Source organism: Triplophysa dalaica, chromosome 19 (genome assembly GCF_015846415.1).
Source record: "Triplophysa dalaica isolate WHDGS20190420 chromosome 19, ASM1584641v1, whole genome shotgun sequence".
NCBI classification, from domain to species: domain Eukaryota; kingdom Metazoa; phylum Chordata; class Actinopteri; order Cypriniformes; family Nemacheilidae; genus Triplophysa; species Triplophysa dalaica.
The window spans coordinates 10179066-10191144 of NC_079560.1; the positions used below are offsets into that span (position 1 = coordinate 10179066).

Here is a 12079-nt window from a genome sequence, read left to right on the forward strand (position 1 = left end):
CACAGGGTAATCACTGAATTTAACCTAAGTAAATGCCGTAGACAAAATGGTAACAACAACTTAAAATCAGAGATTTATTTAAAAAAATCGTTCAACATTTACAATTGTTTAACCAATACAACTGAACATTGTTTGTTCAGGGCATTAGCTTATGTTAACAGATACGTTTCCTTTTAGAGATGTATTAGTAAATGCTGAATTTAACATGAGATTAAAAGTTGTGACTCTGTTAGCTTTGTTAAGTAATGGTAACAGAGGGGTTATTAAAAAGTTTTCAAAAGCAGAATGCACAGATCTGTAATTACACAGTACCTTCAATAGGTTTGAGTCTTTATCTCGATCTTGGCTTTTCTCCTCTCCGACTCTCTGTTGTTCACCATCATGTTCCTCTCTTTCCTCATGTTCACCTTCATGATCTTCCTCTCGGTCCTCCTGTTCATTTCCATCATCTTCCACTCTGTACTCCTGTTCATTTCCATAATTTTCCTCTCTATCCTCCTGTACATCTTCATTATCTTCTTCTCTGTACTCCTGTTCATTTCCATCATCTTCCTCTCTGTACTCCTGTTCATTTCCATAATTTTCCTCTCTATCCTCCTGTTCATCTTCATTATCTTCTTCTCTGTACTCCTGTTCATTTCCATCATCTTCATCTCTATCCTCCTGTTCATCTTCATCATCTTCCACTCTGTCCTCCTGTTCATTTTCATCATCTTCCTCTTTGTCCTCATGAGCACTTCCGTAATCTTCCTCTCTGTCCTCATGTTCATCTTCGTCATCTTCCTCTCTGTCCTCATGTTCATCTCCATCAGCGTCCCCTCTGTCCTCCTGTGCACTTCCATCATCATCTTTGCTTTTATGTTCTGTCCTTTTTTCTTTCTCTCCATGCTTATTTTTGTTACAGTCTTGCTGGTATCTTTTTTTTCTTTGCAAGTATTTGCATTAGGAGGTGTTTTAGGAATCTGAGACAAATGTATGGCAAAAAAGTGCAGTTTCAGTAATGAAACAGCAGTAGCATCTTACAACAGAAAAGCAGTATTTAAATAGGACAAAAATATAAAATAATTTAATAAACAGCCTACAAACATAGTCTGTGGCTCTGAGTTGTGCTAGGCTTGACCTATACAGTCTAAACATTCTGATTAAATAAAACATGCTTTCTGTTATGCATAAACATTTTTCTCTAAAAAGCATACCTTTTCACAAACTTTTCTTCTGTATAAAGATGAGGTAGTAACTGGAGATGTACAAAGAAATCTCTTGTATAATAATTTTTTTGGTTTCTGCAAACACAGTACAAACAACATTAACTTTAGTTTAAACAGATATATTTATCCACAAGTACGTGTCATGTTTCATGTTTAACCTTTAGTAAGCTTTATTAAGTAACCTTAACTTAAATTTAAGTGAGCTTGAGCACACATTTTAGAAACAACATGGAACTTTTGCCAGAGCAAAGTGTTCTTTTTTCCTCAAAAGTTACATTATATGACATAGTCTTGAGTCTAATTAATACTTATAATACAAAAAATAATACAAGTAAATTAAACCTTACTTTAATAAAAAAATATATTAAATTAAATTAATCAAGATGTTTACCATCAGATTGGCCCAATCCTATATCTAGGGCAATAACCCACCTACTGTATATCTTGTTATTTATATGAAATAAAACATCTTGTTCATATCCTGCAAATTGATATTTATATGAAATATTTATCAGAAAAGAAAAGGAACACATCATATACAAAATAAAATAATATCTGTATACTATACACTTATTTAATTGTAAAATGTTCTTATATTTGTTATTGCGTTTATTTAATTTTTTACAAGATTTAACTCTATAAAATACTATATTACTGTAATAAGATTTTAACAAAGTATATTGACTAATATACAGTACAGTTGAAAGTACTTCAATTAACTGTAATGCTGTTTAATTATTAATTATGATTTTTGTTTACCTGATTTTGAAGTTTTCTGTATTTTGTTGTTTTTGGGGTCTCTGCTTGAGTATCATCGGAATTCAAATGTCTCTTCATCTTTCTTTTTGATGACATGATGATTTCAATGTGTTCCGTTTACAACTCTGACTTACATTGAATTTGAATTTGGCGCTAAATTCTGTGCATAAGATTTAGAGCTCACTGGAGCCAATCAGAGCTGCTGACGTCTGACGGTGCACGTTTCATGCATGCGGCCCCAGGCAGTTACTCGGCCCCAGCGTTCTGCAGGTGAATAAAATTGCCGTCACGATGTCGTTCCAGTTCGCTATTTATTACTTGTTTAACAAAACACTACAAGTGGAAAGTACATCTCTTATTGTTGGAAATTTGGACCAGTTTAATCAAGTGACTTCGCAGCCTGACCCTGATAGCGATGATGACTGGTTCAAAATAAAATGGCCCACACGAAAAGAACCGGAGAAGACAGTAGCAGCTAATGTTCTGCTATTTGGAGGTGAGTTTAAATTTACCAGTTAGTTTCCGTTTGCACTACTATTGTTTTGCTTAATAGTGTCGTTTGATTGCATTGTAGTAAGCAATCACAGACACGATAAGAAAATCAAGAAATATCAATGTTTTTGCGAAATAAATTTATTTGACCTTATAAGCGTTACGTGTATGTAACTTTGCGTTGATATAGTCGTTAAAATAACAATTTAGGAACAGATTAGTCAAAAAACATTCCGTGGGATTAGATTCTGTGCGCATGCGCAGTGTCAAACAAGTTTAGAAAATCGAGCAAATTTATGGCTAAACTTTTCAATCCCTTAATTGATATTTTTTACCAAAAAGCTACATTCCATTTTGATGAACATGCAATGCACTGAAAGTCCAGAGTGTCGTCGTTGTGTATAAACATTATCTGTTGTTATTATGTCAAGCTTTTGCATGTTTACAGTGTGTATGATGATTATAAAAAGGATATACAGGAGTGTACTTTGACAACAGTGCGTTTGAGATATATATTTGGGGTTTGTGAATATTGTATTGCATTGTTATAAACCCAAACTGTTGATGGAGTGCTTTTTATTGTTACTTGTACTGTAGTGTAGGTACCTACTGATACTAGATGGTTGGGTTGATATGTAGCTTAAATGTATCTTAAGCACAGTTTCATGATAGCTTCCCAACACTGAAATACTATTCTGGTTTGCATGCTGGTGTAAGCTAAACTTCTCTGTTTCTCCCATTACATCAGATTCATTTAAAGACCTTGTCACCAAAAAGAATTTATTCATTTTGGGGAAAGATATATGGACCGAGGAAGAAAGCATGGGTGAAAAAAAAAGACAAAAGAAAATGTTGGAGACCAATGTGGTGGAGGCAAAAAAAGCCAGGCTGGTGAGTTAAAATTGAATTTGCACAGTTTTTATTTATGCAGTTTTAACTGCATTTGTGTTTTAAAACATAGCTTACTACTTGCTTATGTGCTATCATAAAAAGTGAGGTATATATTAGAGATGCACAGATTGCAATTTTCTTTGCCGAATGAAACCTGTGAAACCTGCTGATTCCGATTTTTGCCGATTCCGATTTTATATCCACAAACTATAATTGACAGTATATAAAAAAACATTAACTTTCTTTAATACGCATTTTTTCATGTTTTTTTATTATCATTACATGAATTATAGAACTTTACAATTTACCTAAACACAGTTCTACAACCTGCATTCAATTACAGAATCTTCTCGTGCCCAAATAACTCTTAAATTGAAGAACTTTAATTGTACATTGTCTTCAGGCAAAGCCAACCAAGATCAAAGACACAGCCAGAAACCAGATGTTAGAAAATTTAAAGATTTCCCTTTCCCAAAAAAGGGTCCAAGACACACAAGATCACCACACCAGTTCTGAGGATGAATTTCCACAACATCTTCACTGTGTGAGGGATGAAGTTTTCCTTTTGTTTTAGTGTGCTTTATATGCTGAACTTAATTTTAAAAAAAATGGGGTAGAATTCATACCCTCTATTAACTAAAAATAGCACCATCTTTATACGTGCTGGTTATTGACTTATTGAGAACAGGGGTGCGCTTACTTAAGTATTCTAAGCCATCTTTTGTTGCATGTTCCATCATTGCCAGCATAGTTCAACAATTCTTGTCTTAACCTGAATCATTTTTTCCAAAATTAAATTAAACTGTGTAAATAAAACGTAACATCAGAGAACACATAGATGACAGTTGTCTTCAGATTTCATGTTTGTTATTTGGAGCAGTAATCTGACATTTATTCAATCACAAATGAATTAATTATTGGACATTATTACTTCACAATCTATGTGATGGCATTAACTATGTTGTTGAACCAGTGGGGTTTGAGCAACAAAGCTAAAATGTTTTCAGGAATTAGTCAAGAAGAAATTAAGCAAAGAGTTATGTTGTTGTACGGGAAACGCACTCCAGACTAGTTGTTTGGTCATACTTTATTATTTACATTTCTTAAGTCAACCACAATTTAAGTGTACAGTCTACAGTTAATACAAATATGATCTGCTGTCATATTATACAGTTTTTTTATCAACTGTATTGTCATTAGTATAATTACAAATCCCAATTTTTATTACATTCCTAAACATTGTCTCACTTTTCCTTCATTGTTGTTCTCTCCAGGTAAAGCAAAGAAAGACTTTAAAGGCTGCCAGGCCTAAGTCACCCACTCCTGATCATCACACAAATTCAGATGATGCCACAAACATAGGGAGCCCACCATGTTCAGATCACCACTCCAGATCTGATGATGCCACCATGATATGGAGTCAAAGTCAACCTGACGTTGTAAGTTATACGTTGTTTGGCTATATTTTGTATATTCTTCCAGACACACATTCCTTTTCATTGCTTTTAACAGATCTCTTATTTTATTTGTTACATTTAAGGGCAATGACATGGATGAAGGATTATCCTCAACGCGACAAAATATAAATGTCTATTATAAGTTGATGTGATTTGACTTTAATAGAAGAAATTACAATATGTTAAAATATGCATTTCATTGTTTGTTTTAGCAGATGGTGGATAATAGCACTAGTCAGCCAATGGTTCACCAGATGGATCAAATCATGGCATCCCTTCGTGGTAGGTGTTTAGGCTTGTATTACAGGGGTTGACATTAAAGCACAGTTTGTTCCTCAATTTGCATCATTGCCCTTTACAGGATTGAAGTACCAAAATCTCTGTCTAACATTTACAATTCATCCAACTGTCCTGTGCCATAGTTAATATAAACAATAAAATTTGTTTTTTCTTTATATTCACTTAGAACTTCCAGAAATGATTAAAGTAGTGAAGGAGTGTGTGCAGTGTGTACAGGCTTTGATGCCCTCATCTGGGGGGACTCCTTCATCCACAAAATCGTTTTCTTTCAGTGACATTGAGATGGTATGTTACAGTTAAAGAATAAAAGATAAATGCATCTATAGGTTACATCATGAGAATTATCTTGTTAATGGGAACCTGTACATGACTGGTCATACCACTCAGTACATCATACATCACTTTTTCTCTACACAGCACCCCTTGGCTGGAAGTGAAGTAACAGTGTCAAAGAGGGCCTTCAAGCGGCTGAACCGATCTCGAATGACCATTTTTGCCCAGGAGCTGGCAGTTCTGGTGTTCACAAAAGATGTCCTTGCCCAGTCCACACTGTCAGGGAAATCTGGAAAAGGGGCCCCCCCTAAAGCACAGCTCGATCTTGTCAAAGTGCAGGCCATAACAGGTGTGTAATTGTCTTATTATTAAGTTATGTTTTGTGCACTTACAAAGCAATAAAACAACCATGAGCTTCATTTCACCTTAAGTGCATGATCATTAAAAACAATACATTTTAAATACAGTATAAGCAGAAGTGAGTAAACTAGGGATGCACCGAAATGAAATTCTTGGCCGAAGCCGAAGCCGAATAATAATGAAATGCTTGGCCGAAGGCCGAATACCGAACGCGGTGTTTCGCATTTTTTCCATTTATTTTGCCAATTTTTTCACCATTACAATAATTAAATAGTAAAAATTAGCTTTTTACTATTTTGTGTTGCTTTTCAGAGAAATAAAGCAAATAACAAAAATATAATTTCAAAATATTTATTTAACACAGAACATTTTTTTAACATTCCAGCAGATATTATACAAACAAAGCACAATATAACTTAAAATAAATAAATTAGTAAAATAAAAAATATATTTTTATTTGGCCATCTTTGAAGCCCCCCTTCTTGAATAGCCTATGTTAGGCCTATAACTGACTGCTGAAAGAATGTAACTCTGTATGTCTACAACAACAAATGTGCATTGAATAGTGCAAAAAATGTGGATGAACCCACAACAAATAAATAACTGTCCTAGACATAAGCCTACTTAGCCTACTTCTTCAGGAAAAGTGGCAGGTTCTTCTTTATGAAAAGTAGCTTCTCTGCTTTCTCACATGAAAGTCGGTTCCTCTTCTCATTGATGACATGAGATGCAGCACTAAACAGTCTCTCGCTGTCGGTGCTTGTGCATGGAGCAGACAAGTACCTGCAGAATAGTTGACATTTTTATTGCAGTTTTCTGACAGTTGCTCATTTCAAAACGAAAAATGTCTTCAAGATAATGAAATGGTTGAAACCCAGTGTAGGCCTACTATTTTACTACACTGAAAATAGTAAAATTTTCACAAAATACATAATATAAAATATAGGTAGTAACACTTTACAATGTTTCCTTTTGTTAACATTATTGCTTTAACTAACAATTAACAATACATTTGTTATGGTATTTATTAATCTTCGTTAATGTAAGATAATAAAAAATATTTAGTTCATGTTAGTATAAGTGCATTAACAATTTTAACAAATAGGCCTACCACTTTTGATACTTTTTAATTCAAAAATTAAAAATGTGATACTTAATTTTAATACTGTATTAGTAAATGTTAACATTAAGATTAATAAATGCTTTTAATAAGAGTTTTTCATTGTTAGTTAATGTTAAAAAAAAATAGAAATATAAAGTGTTACCATAATCCAAAATATAAGTAAAATCTTAAATTAATTTCCCATACAAGTAGCCTACCTGCGTGCCATCTGCGCCAGGTCGGGAAAGCGGCCTTGATTGGTCCTCCAAAATTCGAGAGGGTTATTGCTCCTGGGGATGGGGACTTCTGAGAGATAACCATCTAACTGTTGAGCGGTTGAGCTTGTCCTCTGTCTTGCAAATGGGTTATTCTCTTGGAGGATCTCATCGAACATGTCAGACAGCGAGACTGTGCGGGGCTCATCTGTAGTACGAGCGCGTTTACTCTCTGCGCTGTTTTCATCTCCTGCGCTGTGCATCACCTGACCGTCTCCATCACCTAGCGGCTTTCCCAAATCCAACTCGGCCTGGATCATTTCTCGTGTGCGCAGCTTTTTCCCCACATCCAAGTAATGATCTTTATATCGTGGATCAAGCACAGTCGCGATTCAGTACAGGGGTTCTGAGTCTGCCTGACTAAATCGTGTGCTGACAGCTTCTAAGAGCGCACTTTTAGTTGTTTTCACTCCGTGGTCTGTTTCAGCCTCTTTGTTTAAAAGACGCTTTAGTGCTGCAAGTAAGGGTATGACGTCTGCCACAGATGCATCAGATGAGCTTATCTCTTTTGTTATCTGCTCAAAGGGGGCGAGAAGATAGAGAACGTTCTCGATTAACACCCACTGGTATGCGGTGAATGTCGCGGGCAGGTCATGATCTGCTATGTATGTAGCCAAGACTCGCTTTTGCGCAAAAAGGCTTTCCAGCATATAATATGTACTGTTCCACCTTGTGCTCACATCCTGTTGGAAACGTTTTTGTTGCATTCCGAACTGTTCTTGGATAGATTGTAGGCGCGCATAGGCAAGTGGTGAATGTTTAAAATGGCCAACAATTTTCCTGCCTATCGCTATCACATCTGCTATACTGCGCTGACTCAACAATCCCTCGTTGACCGCCAGTTGAATTGTGTGTGCCATACACCGTATGCCTTTCAGATCGCTATCTTCCATGGCTTTAGCCATATTTCTTGCGTTGTCACTGACTACCGCATGCACTTTAGATCGGTCGATACGCCAAGTGTCAAACATGTTGGCGAACGCCTCGGATATGGCTACAGCTGTATGGGACCCTCTAAACTCTTGTGAGTGAAGCACAATCTTTTGTAGCTTGAAATCTGTGTCGATCCACTGCGCAGTTAAACTCAGCATACTGGTGGGGCTCACATCCGAGCTGCAAATATCAGTCGTGAAGCTGAGGGCTGCAATGTCTGTAGCCAAGAGCTCATGGACGTGAGTTGAAACGACGTTATACATCTCAGGTAAGCACACGTCTGAGAAATACCGTCTACTAGGGATGGTGTAACGGGGCTCAATATGGTCTATAAGCCTGCGAAATCCAACATCCTCTACAACAGAGAATGGTTGATCATCCAATGCGATGAATTCCATTATCCTTTTAGTAATACCTTTAGCTTTGGCACTGTCATTGGCAAACTTTTTTGCTTTTTCTAAGAAGTCAGCCACAGATGGAGTGGGTGTTCTAGGACTGGGGGGAGCTACTTTCCTTTTCGCTGCTGCTGTTGCCGTAGCCGCCGCCGTGTCTTTCTCGTACTCTGCATGATGTTCGGGGTGTCTTGATTTTAAGTGATAAATTAAACTTGAAGTGCTGTACGTTTTTGCAGATGCACCCCCTCTGGACAATTCAGCAGAACAGTGTCTGCAAACGGCCGTTTTTGCCTCTTTCTCTGACACTTTAAAGTGCTTCCACACTGCTGACATGTTTGCTGCATAAAGCGCGCGCCTCTCACTCTACGCGGGTTACTATTTGATCGCGTCATTAAAAACGTCATTGTTCGGCAAAATTTATTCGGCCTTTTTACTTATTCGGTAATAATTTCGGTTGCCGAACATTCGGTGCATCCCTAGAGTAAACCTCTGTTCTACAGCAAATACAGGTTAAATAAAATTAAACAGACACTCCTCACTGTATTTGCGTTAGTTTTAAAAAAAAACTATAAAAAAAATGTATGCTGAACAGAAATAAAGATATTTTATTGAATGTTTGCAAGTACCATGTTTTGGGTCTACATTGACTTCCCTAGTAGAAAAGGTCATTTTCTAAAACTACTATGGAAGTCAATGTAGACCCAAAACGTGGTAGTTGCTAACATTCAATAAAATATCTTTATTTCTGTTCAGCATAACAAATAAATGTCAACAGGTTTGTAGTAAGTAGAGGTTGACCAAAAATGAACATACCCTTTAAGTGGACCAATGTATAATTGGTTTCAATGTGTCGAATTTAATCTGTTTTGATTAACACACATATGAAGTGTGCAGTTTTGGAACAATTCTGCATCAAGATAACCAAAAACTACAGGCCATTGTCAATATTTTGTTCTGCTGAGTACTTACAATATCTAAAATGTTTCCAACTACTTGTAAATCGTGAGAAAATCACCATTCTAAACAGTGACACGGGGCTGTGCAGTAGCCTATCAATGGTGTCATTTTGCGTTACCGCCTTTACTGACGTAGAAACCCCATGATACGGCTTCTTTTTCCACTGTGGAGCTGGTATTGGTGCTCTTTGAAATGTACTTACTAACATGTCACTTATTGCAATTGTAACTCAAAATGGTTGCATACATGTAATCTTTTATTACGGTTCTTAGTAACATTTGTGTCAGCAGTGGGAAAGTGCCGTACGTATATGTATGTATATGTATGTTAAACACTTCGTTCACGCAATGCTCTTCTGAGCTACAGAAAAACGTTGATGATCATATATGTATTCACTTTTGTGGCATCGAGTTTCTACTTAAGGCGGCCGTAAGTCAGACAGTTTCTGTCCAGCTGGTTGACTTGTGCTCATGCTCCTTCTTTGCTCTCCTTGGTTGACTGGTGGGTGTGCTTTTCTGGGAGAGTAGTCCAATGAGGAACTAAGAAAAGATGTTACAAAACAAATTTTCATGGTCGAAAATAACTTTCCGAAACCTACACGAACTTTGGGAGAGTGTATCAACAACAGATATACAACGTCATATGTTCAACTCGTTTTTTGACAAGCTGACCATGTTAAGCATGAGAAGACAGCGCGTTTAACATTGTAAAGAAGTCAGAATGCATGAAACACAGTTGCAGCACCCCTTTAAGAAAGACTGCATATAAAATACAGGCCCCAAAGTATTTGTTTTCGACAGTTTATGACAGAAAATGCTATACTGTTCAGCTATCTATTGTCTATTCTGTTAACAGATGCTGTTCTACTGGAGTTTCCACAAACAACAGCTTCTGAAGTGCGAGCAGCTATCAGACGCAAGTGCAATAACGATCAGTTCAGCCAGAAACATCATAATGTTTAAATATGCATTTCTGAATATGTTTACGTATAGAGGGTTGGTGCGGTCATTGGTTTGAAGTTTTTCAGTGTTATTGTAATGAAAAACAAAGTAAATTCGTTGTTTTTTCAAGTTTTAGTGTAATATCATTCAAGTTTTTTTGCTGAAACCATGTTACTGTAAGTTTAAATAAACTTTTAAATATGTGAATAAAATATGTCCATTCATTAATGATCTTATTCATTTATAATGGACATCACAACAGCATTAAGGTACCCTCCATCAAAAAATCCCCCTACGTAGTTTAGCCTTCAGTATACTTATAACATTAAATATATATTGTGTAATACGATGTAATATGTTACAAGTATATTGTAAAACATATTTTTTTACAAATAAAAAAATGTTGTTTTTATTAGATTGTGCATTTTTTTGTATTTAAATATAACAATCATACAGTATACTGTTACTGCAAAATAAACATATCCATGGTATACTGATTGCACATTTGAAACAAACTCATAATGCAATTGTAATGTACTTTTACACACTTTTAGTTCACTAATCAAGCACATAATTAATTCGTATATAAAGGTATATGCTTAAAGTATGCTAAACATACTTGAAGTTGTTCCACTTTAGCACATGAAAGTACACTAAATACACTTGAAATTGTGCTTTATCACAATTAAAATTCAACTTAAATATATTTAGTACAAAATTAGTATTCCCAAAATAGCACTCTTTAAGTTAACTAATCATTAACATACTTAAAGTATACTGATTATTAGTCTGATTGTAAGTACACTTTAGTATACCAAAACTTAATATACTTGGCATATTATTTTTTCACCAGGGTACAGGTTTCTCATCCAACCACAAACCCTGTGTCAAAATCAAATAGCCTCTGTAAAGGATGCAAATGCCACATCTATTATGACATTTGATGTTTGTAATATTTTTAAACAGGCAAAGATTTGAACACCCTACCCGCTTTTTTTTTTCAGTCAGTAGTGCTTTCTGTTGTTTTTTTTTAACAGAGCTGAAGTAATGATTTTATTAATAGCTAGATTTGTGTGAATTCATATAGTTTGTTTCATATGCAAAACACCTTACTAGTTTAAACGTAAACAACAAAGCTCCACCCCTAAACGTAACTGCCAGTAGGGTGTGAACTGATCACATTGAAACATTCAAATGAGATATTTATTATGCCACCTTTGGCTCTGCGCCATAATGTCCATGAAGTCTCGTGGGATTTTACCCATCTTTATCTTTATTAAGCGTGTGGGGACAAGTTGCTTCATCAGGTTTAGGCATTGATAGATGGAACCTCTTAAGAATAAAGAATATATCCGAATGTTCTTCTTTCTTTGTTGCTTAAAATTTGAAGGGTTTATTTGCAAAACAGATAACTCTGTTTTTAGAAATGTTCAATGTTTTATTGTGTTAGTTGGCTGTATATTTTTGAGTTATTATTACTTAATCAAAACAACCCAAATTTAGTTTGATTGAGATTAATTGGAATGCAGAATAAAAAACATGATTTCAAACCATTTAAAAGCAGAGTAATCTGTTTTTGCAAATTAACTCTTTGGTTTTTGTTCGGTTTCAAGTAAAACCATGTCTAATTGGTTGTTGCAAAACAATAACCATTCTTTCACTTCTTTATTTAAACCTTCCTGTTATGGATGAGAACGAAAGATGATGAAACTGTCTCTCCTTTATCTCATTTATTT

The 12079-nt window shown here is 35.5% G+C and overlaps 2 protein-coding genes across 4 annotated transcripts; one reads left to right on the forward strand and one right to left on the reverse strand.

Annotated features, from left to right (window-relative positions):
- Positions 1-2196: 2196 nt before the first annotated feature.
- LOC130407504 (uncharacterized) lies at positions 2197-10683 on the forward strand. 3 transcript variants are annotated; one of them, XM_056730434.1, is made up of 8 exons: positions 2197-2463; positions 3208-3350; positions 3754-3894; positions 4625-4789; positions 5020-5089; positions 5274-5392; positions 5525-5729; positions 10258-10683. In XM_056730434.1, exons 1-8 carry the CDS (start codon positions 2259-2261, stop codon positions 10362-10364), a joined length of 1155 nt encoding a protein of 384 aa, XP_056586412.1. In that variant the 5' UTR covers positions 2197-2258; the 3' UTR covers positions 10365-10683. The 3 variants fall into 3 exon arrangements, with proteins under 3 accessions (XP_056586412.1, XP_056586413.1, XP_056586414.1); XM_056730435.1 differs by having other exon boundaries at positions 5023-5089; XM_056730436.1 differs by lacking the exon at positions 3754-3894.
- LOC130407512 (zinc finger BED domain-containing protein 4-like) lies at positions 6118-7486 on the reverse strand. The gene is made up of 2 exons (XM_056730444.1): positions 7061-7486; positions 6118-6523 (listed from the first exon to the last, which is right to left on the reverse strand). The coding sequence occupies exons 1-2, from the start codon at positions 7375-7377 to the stop codon at positions 6370-6372; spliced, it is 471 nt and encodes a 156-aa protein (XP_056586422.1). The 5' UTR covers positions 7378-7486; the 3' UTR covers positions 6118-6369.
- Positions 10684-12079: the final 1396 nt, after the last annotated feature.